Source organism: Sparus aurata, chromosome 11, assembly GCF_900880675.1.
Source record: "Sparus aurata chromosome 11, fSpaAur1.1, whole genome shotgun sequence".
Classification (NCBI taxonomy): Eukaryota; Metazoa; Chordata; class Actinopteri; order Spariformes; family Sparidae; genus Sparus; species Sparus aurata.
The window spans coordinates 21901543-21914205 of NC_044197.1; the positions used below are offsets into that span (position 1 = coordinate 21901543).

Sequence of the window (12663 nt, forward strand, 5' to 3'; positions counted from 1 at the left end):
AAATGAGCTACAAAAATGTTTGTGATGATGAAGTCTGCCAAAAACAGCAAAGCAAATTAGATGAAATGTTTGCGTGAAGGTGAATGAACGACTCTTGGAAAGTTTCTTAATGTTTACCAGCAGTAAAATCCAGCCAAAACAGATGCCATAAGTTTGAAAAATGATGAGTCACAACAGCTTTCTTTTTAGAGTAAATTGAAAGGTTTCTTTTGTTGGGCTTATCAGCTGTTTTGCAGATGAGACATGTTTCTTTTGTTTTAGCTGGAAGAACTCCAGAAACTGCAGACAGATGTTTGTGTTTGCTGCACCTGAGAAGGTGGTGAGATAAAGGCTCTCACAAACTCATTTCAACCCATTTCAGACTTTGCTATAAAAAAAAGTAAAATATCTGAAAAGCTTTTTCTTTTTTAATTTGGAAAAATCTAATTGGAAAACAACTTATATTGGGTCAGTGGTTGCGGTTAGGGCAAGGGTTGGGTTTAGGCTAGTGGTGACTGTGAGTCTATATGATTTCCGGAGAGTGAGTATGTTTTGTTTGTGTGTGTGCAGCGGTGAGCTACATCCCTGAGAAGGTGGTGGTGCGACCGGGGGAGAACGTGACAGTGTATTGCGTGTTCAACGACCACAACATCAACGCCAGCACGGCCATGTGGATGCTCAACTTCCAACAGCCGCTCAATCGCAGCCAATACCACCCGGTCAACCAATGGGTCAGCAACAACTTGTTTTAAGTTTCTAGGATGATTTTCCCAAAAAGTTCAATGACTTTCCTGTGTTTTTTATGTACTAAGACTTTTCTTTCCAAAAACAGGTCAGCCAGATCACAGTGCGTCCTTCAGAGACTCAGATGTACGACCTGCTGCAGTGCACTCAGGAGTGGACCATCCCGTACAGCCAGATCTATGTAGAAGGTGAGATTTGCTGCGCCAAAAACAGCAAAGCTAAATCAGCCCATTCTCACTCCAGACACATCAAATACTGTTCTGTTGTTACCCCTCAAACATCACTTCTTAAAGCATTCCTCTGGTGCAGCACTTTAAGGAGTGAGAATAGTCAAGGTCAGGGGTTGATTGTAGGTTTTTTTAAGTTAATCTATGTAGGGAAGTTAAATTACGTGAATTATGCACTGTACCTTTACGTTACACGACATAAATAATGAACATAGTTATTGTAACCCAATGCAAGATTTGTATTTTTTTGTGCCTAAACCTAACCTAACCGTGACCAATTGACAACATTAATAACAGTCTAAAAGTCATAATATGTATTATATGCAAACTGTTTGTCAGCGTGCTTTACTTTGAAAGTCCAACCAAATGTTGCATATTTCAAATTATTGCTTACTTTACAGCGGAGCCCTTCGCTCGCATATTAGATGCTAGAGGTAAAGGTAGAGCATCGTAGTTTATGGCCACTGACCAAGCTGCCGTATTTTAAGAGTTCACCTATCACAATCCAAACAGTTGTTCTTTTCAAGCATTTCACAACTTTTTTTTTGTTGCTCCCTTCCCAACTTGTCTGAAAGGTGTTGCTGCCATCAAATTCAGAATAAGCGAATATTTACAAAAGTCGATGAAGTTGATGAAGAAAAGAATGAAATATATAGCATTCCCTTGAAAGTCACGGATGAACATTTCCCTTCAAGTTGCTGGACGTCCGTTTCCCTTTTTTCCTACAGTTTTCCACTGTTATAGACAAAAACAGGAAAGAGGGTGGTGGCTTGTGACAACACAACAATGTGGACCAAAATAATCCCCCCTGCACTGAGGTGACCTCAGAAGTTTGTTATCGTTACCTAAGTTCTGAGTGTGTCTCCATGCATGTCTCAGGAGCTTCAATTGATATAAACTGTGAAACCAACGGTGACATCGACGCCATGGACTGCAGCTGGAAGAACACACAGTGGACTAAACTCCAGTTCAGATCCAGGTAAAGCAGCATTTGACATTTAACAGTAGTCGTCGCCTTTCAGTGAAGTGTATTTGGATGTTTTTGGAGGCATTGTTAGTGAAAATCATAAATCAACGCTCAGAGCTCAGTGAAAACCTGGAAGTGAGCGAACACAGTGTGCCAGACAGCTCATTCACTGAACACACCCTGGAGATAGTTGTGTAAAATGATACAGGAAGTTCATTTGAGGTCAGCGTCCTCGGTACAACAGAAAGTCTCCGCATTTTAAAAAGTGAAGGCCAAACCACAACAGTGAGGACTGACCGAGTGATGAAATGTTTCTAACTGATGTTCCTCGGAAACCTCTTGTGCAACAGGACATTGTAACTGACTTTCTTTCCTCCATTTTCTCTACCTCGCCTGCTTTTTACTTTCCCCTCTAATTCTCCTGTCTTTTAAATAAGGATAGAAATTGTAATTCGCTGCTGTCAGGATGATAAACAGGAGTAATCTCTGGGCTCCCCTGTCGATAAACAAATTCGGATCAGAGCAGAATCTGATGTGACAGCCGGCTCTGAGTAGCTGCACAACTCTTAATTTACCAAAATGTACCAAAAGTAAAAGTATTATTCTATTAACAAAAAAGAAGAGAAAGAGCAAAGAAAATTAATCCTACAGCACTTACATGACAACATCTTGACGTTGTTTATTTCATTTCATGCGTTTGGACGGCAGGTGGGCGGACCTACCGTGTGATGTGATGGAGGAGAGGGAGAGAGCGGGTGAGAAAGTGGGGGAGATGGGACCTGCCTGCCCGCAGGTGCTATCCAGGCAGAAGAGCTGCACCATCCAGCCTCTGAGGATGAACTGCTACAAGCTGTGGCTGGAGGTGCCGTCCCGACTTGGACCCATCAGGTCCAAACCCGTCTACCTGTCCCCCATCGATCACGGTGAGCACGGGGGTCGGATTTAAAAATCCCTCTCGCCTTATAACTGTTGTAATCCTCCTGTCTTGAGTTTTTCTGTAGAAATATCTCAAGAATATGAATTTGTTCCTGTTTAACTGAGATATTCGAAATAATCTGGAATATTTAATCTTATTTATGAATCAAACAGCTTCTTTTTTTTTCTAAGGCAAATGAGTATGGAACTTCAAAGGAAGCCATTGCTGGATTAAATATTTATAGGAAAAAAATAGTGTGCTTGAAGATAACATTTGGATAGTGAGTTTAAAGAAATGATTCATATTCATCACAGAACAACTGGAAAAGGTGTGACAGACAAACTCACAGTCTTCTTCATGAATGCCGTTTCCCCTCTGCAGTGAAACCTCACACAGCCACTAATGTGAAGGCAGTGAGCCGGAGCAGCGGGGTCCTGGCTGTCACGTGGGAGCCTCCGTCTCTGCCGGTCGAGGGGCTCCAGTGTCAGTTTCGGTACCACTCGCCGTCCACTGTGAGAGCCCAGCCAGAGTGGAAGGTGAGCTTGTTGACCATCCGCGGGCACTACAGGCACTATGGACGGCATTTAACTAACCTTTACTGAAAACTAATCATCGAAACGGTAAAGTGGGGATGTCCTCCAGAACATTGCAAACCCTCTAAACATCAGTATGCTTGCAGTTATTAGGTCATAGAGAGCCTGAAAATAAGTTTGCATTTTTCCACTTTCTGTCTCAATGGGTTTTTGGTTGGAGGTCTGCGGTCCACACGAGGGCAGCACGGTGACGCGGTGGCTAGCGCTACCGCCTCACAGCAAACAGGCGGTAACAGATAATCGATGGATGGTTCACACGAGCTTAAGAGATTTTCAAGTTTGGCTCTACGACATAAAATATCATTTTGAATCTTTAATGTGTCTTTAAAAGCAGTTGCTAACAAGTGGCTAAATGAGACTGCAGACTTTTCAACCAGTAGATTGATTAATTTACAGTAAAGTGTATTAGGAAGCACCATGGTGATTTTATAAAAAAATCATGAAAGTGGTCTTTCATGAGGATTATCTTGCAGAACAAAAGTGCAAATATTATAAACTTCTGTTTGCTACAGAGTTTGTTTTCTGCAATAATCCAAATTCAAATGAAAAAATCCCACAGTCCTTTTGTCAAGGGAGTCGGGGCAATGCTAACTTCCTTTTTGGCCTCTAAAAATGTCATCCCCACGGGGCACACGCTCTACCAACTCCATGGTTTACATCTAATTGTTTTTCTTCAACCTGGAAGAAAGATGTTTATCCATCAAGACGAAAGTTATTAGAAGTCACTCAGGTCAGGACTCTGCTGGTCAATAAGTCCCAGGTCTCCTTGTATAACACGGGATGCTCTGATATGAACTCAGCTGGTCACTTTGACATGCTCTGATATGAGAACATGTTCCTGCCCTCTGATTAAAACATTCTTCAAAATGACAGAGAAGGAAATGGTAGCTTTGATGAAGTTGGTCGACAGATTAAAAAATGTCCTCTCCGCGGATCAAATATTTCCCGATTCCTTTATTTTCCTTCATCTAAAATGAGCACTAAGAGAAATGTCGCCCTGCAGGTCCAGAGTCCAGTGAGGGTGCCGTTGGGGGAGGTCACAGTGTCCGACATGTGCCGGGTGTATGTGGTACAGGTACGCTGCATGCACACCAACGGCACCGGCTACTGGAGCGAATGGAGCGACTCGGTCTACTCCACACCTCAAAACAGCAGAGGTAATGGTGAACGCCATTCGTTTCACTCTGAAACACATCAAATAACACTAAACCTTTCAAAGATAATGACAGATGCGGCTTGATGCCTGATGTGACCTTTTTAAATTACATTTGACCTTCTGATTTTAGCTCTAATGGAAAATGGCACACACGTCACATCACGCCATCAGAGGTGAAAGCTGTCATGTGATGCATTTGTCCGTCTCCCCCTCAGCTCCTGAACGTGGTCCGGATTTCTGGAGAACTCTTGAGGACGATCCATACAGAAACCAGACTAATGTCTCTCTGCTATTTGAGGTACACAAACACCAACACTAACATTTTCTGGTGTTGTAATTAAGACGTGGGACTGAAAATGTTTCCTGCTTGTTTCCCCCAGCGTCTCCAAATATCGGGGCACTCTTACTGTGTGGACGGATTTATTGTGCAGCGCCAGACCTCCAGTGGCTCTGTGACGAGGGAACAGATCGACCTGGCGTCCTCCTACAGCTTTGAGTGGAACCAGATGCTCCAAACTGTGACTGTGGAGGCCTACAATAGTCTGGGGAGCTCGGCCCACAATATCAACATGACGCTGGAGAGGCAGCCCAAACGTAAGTGTGAAGGGATGGATTGGCTTTGAAACAACTGCATGGAAAGATGTTTAATTTCTCTTTTGTTACAAGAAAGTATTAACCAGATTCTCTCTTACGCATACACTGAATCTATTTCACTGCTGCAGTGCACCTCCACATCTAACTATCCCAAGTATTATGAATTGAACATGAAAATAATTAAATACTTGCATGCATGACCAGGATATACAGACATGTAACACACAGTATTGATTAAACATAAACGTGATTATGAAACCGGTCTGACTCGTGGTACACTTGAATAAAAAGAAATGCTGTTAAAAAATGCAGATTTTGTTCAGTGATATTTTTTCATTCTCTCCAAACTGTGTAAAATATCGCAGTTTTGTGTTTTTCTGATATTTGTTACTCACTTTTCAATAATATGTTTCTCTTCAAGGTTACTGAGCTGAGAAAATACAAAGCTTCAGACCTGTTTTTACCGTTTCGACAGATTTTTCCTTTTTTGAAAAATGTACGTCAAAGCTGAGGACACGAACGGCCATCCACTTAGGCATCACGCTTAAACCACGTGTCCCTGGAGAGCCCATAAAGGCTCTAATTGAGGCCTCGCTGCCATTAGCTTGAGTGTTGTAAATGCTATTTGCAGCAATCCAACACAGCACAGCAAGAACAATTTTTAACACTTGTTTTGCTCTCGCCCAATACCCACGATTCAGGGAAAACTATTTCACAGAACATGTTTGTTAGACGTGTTTCCATAAGTATTCTGAGAAAATGTGTTTTCAAGCTTGTGAGCAGCAGAGTTCATCCACTGATGTTGCTGTTGCTCTCCATCAACCATCACCATCAAAACACCAATGAGAGGAACATTACTTCCTGCAGAATGGTGTTTCGTCCCTCCAGTAGTCACGGGGAGATTATAAAAAGTAGAGAAGCAGAGATGTGTAAACCTTTGTGATTATTTTGTGCGTAATAACTTGAACCACAACAGCTGGAGTCACCTGAAAACATCGTATTCAGTCAGTATATTTCTTGTCTGTGCTCTCAGGTCGCTGTGTGAGTTCGTTCAGCGTGTTGGTTATCAACAGCACCTGCGTGTCTCTGTCCTGGACTCTGTTGGACAACAACTCTGTCCCCCTGTCCATGGTGGTCCAGTGGTCTCATCACAAAGGCCAGAGTGGACACATGTGGGCCAGACTGCCCTACACTGATCGTCCCATCTATCTGAGAGGTGACGTGATCTCTTCACTGTGTTTATCTTTTTTTTTCTTTCTCAATTTAACAGTAAAAATCACTATAATGATTGTTATTAATGACACTGTTGGCTTTAAAGTGAAATGCAGTCAGCGTCGTGTTACTTCTCGGCACTGGCAACAGTTACGTGAGCGCTAATATTGAACTAATAATCAGGTAGGGGCCCAATCAGAATAAAAATTCCTCCTGAAACCACCACACGCGTGATCGGATCTCGCCATTTCTGTTCAATAAGAAAGTATTCGCACCTAATAACCATGTAAACACTTAATCCAATGGTTGGAATAAATATTTTCATCGTGGTGGGTAACATGAGGTGACAGTGCTTCCAGGAGGGACAGAAACGTGGCCCTATCAAAACAGTCGTGTTCCAACTTTGTCACTGGTGATCTTAAAAGAGGACTGTTGAAGGCCCCAATTTCCGAAAGGCTCAAAAAGAGTTGAACATTACCCAGCACAACACACCACAATGTTACAATATACACTTTTCAAAAACATTCAGGTAACACTTCAGTTATTGATTAACAAATTGTTAAAGTTGATAATCTCTACTGATACACTGTATAATTTGTTGAGAACAAAATGACGGAACAACTGTCGATGGAATCCCAAATGATCGAGCCATCAAGGGCTGGATCCCTGAAGTTAAACTGACTGTGACGATTAAGTGTTCCCTTAATTGTTTTGACCAGTGTATTTCACATGCTTTGCTTTAATGTTAGCCATGACTCTGGACTCTGTATTTTGGTGGGTCCTGGATGTTCGTTGTAATTAGCAGGCTCCATTTCTAAGCTAATGTTAGCTAGTGTTGCACACGAGATAGAAAGAGCACTCGGGAGCGTGCATATACGGCACATCCTTTGGACAACTGCCTGAGCTATGACACAATAAGTTCACACATTGGCGATAGAAAGCAATTAAAAAATGCAAACATTCTCCCATTTACCAGTATGTGATACTGTAAAAGAGCAAGTATGCTAAGCCAACATGATTTCATCGCATCGTTTCAGGTGATTTCTTTGGCTCTGAGGAGTCGGGCTTTTACTTGTACCCTGTGTTTGCCGACGGAGAGGGGGAGCCAGTGTACGCCACAGGTATGGACCAGCTCACTGGCTATTTTATTCGGCGTGTTTCAGAATTATACAATGCCAGCACAGTCATTATATCCTTAACTACAGGTCTGATGTGTATTTGCTAACTCCCACAGCCACCAGAGGAGACCCTGCAGCGTACATGATGCTGATGATCATCTCCTTCCTCTCCATCGTCCTGTTTGTCACCCTGGTCCTCTCCCAAAACCAGTAAGAGCTCCTGCTCAGTGAAAAAAGAGACGTTTGTACAAGTAACGATGTTCAGTCAAAAAACGTGCTGCAGCCAGAGAATGAATGTGTAAAATGTCCGATACTAAATGAGTTTGGGGTGTTTTAGTAGCTGCTACAACAGCAATATGTTGTCTTACAACAGACGATTTACTTTCTGCACGTTTTTCATCTTGTTTTTTTTTTTAAACCTTGCACCAGATACAATACTAATGGTACACACTACGTCTATGTACATCCAATTAGTGTTTTACTACGACACCTTTAGGAAATGATTAATGATATAAATCTCCGGGATGAAGTCTAATTTAGAGAGCAGGGACACCGCCATGAAAAGTAAGCAGTGTGACATTTAACAGGTCACAGGGTTGTAATTACACTTGATGGTAGCTGAGGGGAGGGAGGGAGCCTTTAGACACAGAGATGGAACCTAAATGTCTGCTGTATTTCTACCCAGGATGAAAAAGATTGTGTGGAAGGATGTGCCCAACCCAAACAAGTGCTCCTGGGCCAAAGGACTCGACTTCAAAAAGGTAAAAAATAACATAAAACCAGAGCAACATGCATCCAAACATTCATTTATATGCTCATTGCTCCTGGATTCTTTTGCATGGTTATTTACTGAGTCTGTACTTTAAGTGTTTTTTCGTGTCTTTATAGGCCGACAACTTTGACCACCTGTTCCGGCCTCCAGAAGGCCTCTCAGCCTGGCCGCTGCTCCTGCCCTCCGAGAACATTTCCAAAGTCGTCATAGTGGACAAAGTTGAACTCTCAGCTCTGACCACAGCTTTAGTCCAAGCCCCGCGTGTGTTCCTAACTCCAGACCCAGCCTCTGCCCTATCTATCTCCATCCCTCCAGGGTTTGACTCTGAGGTAGACCAAACCCAACCCATGGAGGGATGCGGAGTTCCTTCCTTTGCACTTAATCTGGATGCTTTAACCAGCTCCAGCCCAGTGCTGGATGAGTTACAGCTGGACGCCCCCCCGGCAGAGCGGCCCCCAGGCAGCACAGACAGCTCTGCTCAGTCTTCAGTCACGTACGCCACCGTGCTGCTCTCTCGTCCCAAGCAGGAGCAGCAGCCCATTCATCTCCACTACAAGGATGGTAGTGGCAACAGCTCCAGCGACGAGGGCAATTTCTCTGCCAACAACTCAGACATTTCCGGCTCGTTCCACGGTGGCCTGTGGGAGCTGGACGACCCGCGGCGCTCCTGCTCCTACAACTCCGTGGAGGAGCTTTCAGAAACATCAGAGCAAGAAGACGGAGAGGAGGCGAGAGAGGAGAAGGACTTGTACTATCTAGGAATGGACTATCGAGCCGAGGACGAGGACAGCGAGGAAGGTGAGGAGGAGAGAGAGGAAGAGACAAGAGCTGAGCTACTTAAAAGTGTAGTCTTGAGCAGAGAGGACTGCCCCGTGGAGTCGCACCCTTTGCTCGGCGCTGAGGACTCGAGCGAGCCACGCGGCTTCTCTCTGCTGTACATGCCACAGTTCAGAACTGCTCCGTGCACGAGGCAGGTCGCAGCTCAACCACAGGACGCCCCGGCCGCGAGCCTCGCACAGACCGCTTTCAAATGAACATGTGCACATCTGAATCCATTGTGTCGTGGACTGTGTCCCGATTCAGCATTTACCAAAGCAGATTTGAACATGTTCCTTCAGACATAGTGAGGTGTGGACCTGCAAGTGTAAAAATACCTCGACGTAGTATGTATGAATGCAAATTGATTTTCATCAACGCTGCTATTGTGTTCGGTGGTAAAAGACGTCAGGAGGGCACAAGCCTCATTTGTAGGCGTTTCTTTCTTTCTTTAGAGGGTTTCAAAACCCAGATTCAACTGTGCCAAACTGCTTCTCTGACATCGGTTACTGGTGCAGAGGACGTGCTGAGAACACTGAACATGAGGCAAGCCTACGGGAATAATCTGGGGTTACTGAGAGCAGCAGGCAGACTGTACACGCAGGGATGGAGCTAATAGAGACAGCAAGCATCTTGTGGCTTCAGACATCTGACACATACAGCACGTTTCACAGGTGGTCGTACCTTCGACGCACATAAATAGTGTGCCATAATGCTGTCTGTTCCTTCATCCGCTCATCTGCCTCCAGCATCGTGTAGAAAACATGCCGTGTTTCATTCTCTGCGGAGTTGTTTCAGCTGCATTTGAAGTGAAACATGAAAGGGGTTCAAAGAGAATAAATACCCGCACAGAAAGCGAGAGAGAGAAGGCACATAATCTGCACAGTTTTGGTTTCATCAAAGCACACGAGACTGTGAAGTGAAGGCAAATCTTGGATCTCGATACAAAGTTATGTAACGATGAAAACAGATGTAGTCTGTGACTAACCGCAGGTGATCTCTTTGGGCGCAGAATTTACTGCATTCACTGGCAGCTTGCGCAACAACATCTGCATGGACTATGTCACCCACCAACCCAAAGAATGTCTTTTTATACTTTGTGCCGTACTGTGTTTTGTGGGTAATAAATATGATGCCTGTGTATTCTGTGTTTGGCCGTTTGCATTAACACCTGCTGTCTGGTGTAACTAAAAGACTAAAGAATGTATATTTGAAACCAGAGGCGGAGATTTAGGAGGAAAACGTTAAAATATTGTTGACAAAAATTGTTTATTGTAAATTGAGATATTGTCTATTTTTCATGGTGAAAATAAAGTGTTTATTGTGAGCGTGTCTGGTTCATGTAACTGACCAATAACAGTCTGTGTTGTGATTTAATAACCCTCATATTGACTCTGCAAGTGCACCAACATGGTCAGTGAGGGAAATATGGGATCACACCTGTTATAATTATATAATAATTAATATATGATAGGTCAGATGTAGACAAAAAATCATGAGGTTTTGTGAGTTCATAGTGTGTAAATAAAATTCTGACAGGCATTTTTATAAAAATTGTGGCAAATTCATCCATTCTTTTACAAATCTAATGTAAAATGTGGACTTAAAATTTAAACAGACTGATTTACAAGGTTCCCCCGAATCAAATGATGTACCGTATGGCGCTTGATGTTGACTGCTAAGATAATGTAGGAAAAACAAAATAAAGAGTCAGGCGCCCCCACAACTGTAGGTCTTAGGTTTGATCAGGGTCTCAGGTAAAGAGATAACTCCTGGCCTGGAGAGTCATTTTATGATAACTCCCTCAGGACTTCCCAAACCAAACAACTGAAAACTGCAAGTAACGAATCACATGATGACAAACATATTGAATAGAAAAAGTTGTGTTTTAAATCACAAAAATTGTGTGAATTTCTTCATGTAGGCTTTCAGGAAGGTTGCATCAAGTTTCTCTCTGGAGAACAGAAAGAACAGAAAATTCATAACACTCAGTAAACATAATAATCTACAATTTGCTTATTTATTGCATATTTGTTTTCAGAGAGTTTATCCTTTAGGCAATATACCACAGACGCGGTGTTTGTGTACTGGTTTTCAAATCAAGAAATATTGTTTTAATGACAGTAGTACAATGAGAAGGTTGAAAGCACCCGAGGGCTGCAGCGCCTAGGCCACATATCCACACTGTCTGCTGGAAGATGACCTTGTGCGGGTTTTTAGTGTTACACTTGGGGCCCATCTGTAAAACATGAGGGAGGCTCTGTGGGAAAAAGTGGTCTTAAATTCGGGTCACTTTTCAAAATAACTGCGTAAACTGTGCTGTACTGTGTTACATAAAATAAGCATTAGTAAATCCTAAGTTAGTTTTCTGATTAATATAGAATTGTTTCATCATGGACCTTTTTTTTTAGACTTTATGCAAAAGTTTATCCAAGAGCCAAGATGCAGAAATTGGGTCTGTTATTTCAGTCATTAAACATGTTTATCTTTATTTGAGTCTTTGGTTGTGAGGTTTGTGAAATCTTGGGGAAGCAGGATGACTGATTGAATGATCCATATGCATTTGATCGTAAACGCCACCATAATCTTTTCAGTGTGATAGCGTTACATACTTACAAAGCATCACGAAGATACCAGCGAAGACGAGAAATTAAACACTGAATAAATAGACTGATGCACATAAACAGAAGTGTTGCTCTCCTTATCTGCTGTAGTATTCTGTCACCTTGTGGCTGCAAGAAGCAAACACACCAGAGTGACATCAGCCTCCAGGTGTAGACACATGCACTGTGTGAAACCTTTGGTCATATGGCAGATATAAAGCTTTGAGCTGTATTTGTTGGTAATTCCATAAACAAACACACATATATCCAGTTCCAGGGCTGTTTTCTGTCTTTAATTCAGCTGCATAAGAAGGGTATCAGCACATGTTGTCTGGAACAAGTCACATAGTGTCAGGAAGTTTTTGTTTATATTCAAGGATCATTATATCCTGGGATGTCCTCGGGCCTTCCAACATGATTTCTGTATCCATGTAAGCTGCCTTCAGCTGCCGCCTCATTTGTGTTTTGAAATGAAGGAATCACTTTTGCCACTAGAGGTCACTAGAGCAGAATTTTAAACTCAACTTCATGCACACATCTATGGTGGAACTGGTTCAAATATAATCTGTGTATGTTTTTCTGCTCAGTATCTCAGTATTTCTATTATTGTGTGTATGTAAGAGTCACATCTTAATCCGAGAAGATCTCTGAGTATCTGACAATCGAGGAGGAAACTTCACAACAGAATCATTCAATTATCAGAAGATGTGAATAACAGTTACAGTAAAAAAAATTCAAATAAGTTTCATAAAGTTTTTACTTTATGTTAATTACAATGGCAGTTGATCATATCTATATTAAATAGATAGGCCTTTAACATTGATTGATATTTTTATGTCAATTAGTGACAGTCCCATGACATTATAAATGTTCCGATGTAGCTGAGTAAATTTACTCGTGTACAAATTTTAAACACTTGTTTCAGATTCCAACAACTTTATCAATCCCACCAGGGTCAATTTCTTT

At 42.4% G+C, this 12663-nt stretch overlaps 1 protein-coding gene across 3 annotated transcripts in view; it reads left to right on the forward strand.

Moving 5' to 3' along the window:
• Positions 1-10421, forward strand: part of lepr (leptin receptor) — a 49691-nt gene extending 39270 nt beyond the window's left edge. For all 3 annotated transcript variants that reach the window (XM_030433806.1, XM_030433805.1, XM_030433807.1), the window contains 13 exons: positions 550-710; positions 812-911; positions 1830-1929; positions 2626-2840; positions 3215-3369; positions 4430-4583; positions 4798-4880; positions 4963-5176; positions 6210-6392; positions 7426-7509; positions 7623-7716; positions 8192-8267; positions 8395-10421. In XM_030433806.1, the coding sequence (XP_030289666.1) occupies positions 550-710; positions 812-911; positions 1830-1929; positions 2626-2840; positions 3215-3369; positions 4430-4583; positions 4798-4880; positions 4963-5176; positions 6210-6392; positions 7426-7509; positions 7623-7716; positions 8192-8267; positions 8395-9312 (2537 nt within the window). In that variant the 3' untranslated portion in view covers positions 9313-10421. The remainder of the gene's footprint in view (positions 1-549; positions 711-811; positions 912-1829; positions 1930-2625; positions 2841-3214; positions 3370-4429; positions 4584-4797; positions 4881-4962; positions 5177-6209; positions 6393-7425; positions 7510-7622; positions 7717-8191; positions 8268-8394) is intronic.
• Positions 10422-12663: the final 2242 nt, after the last annotated feature.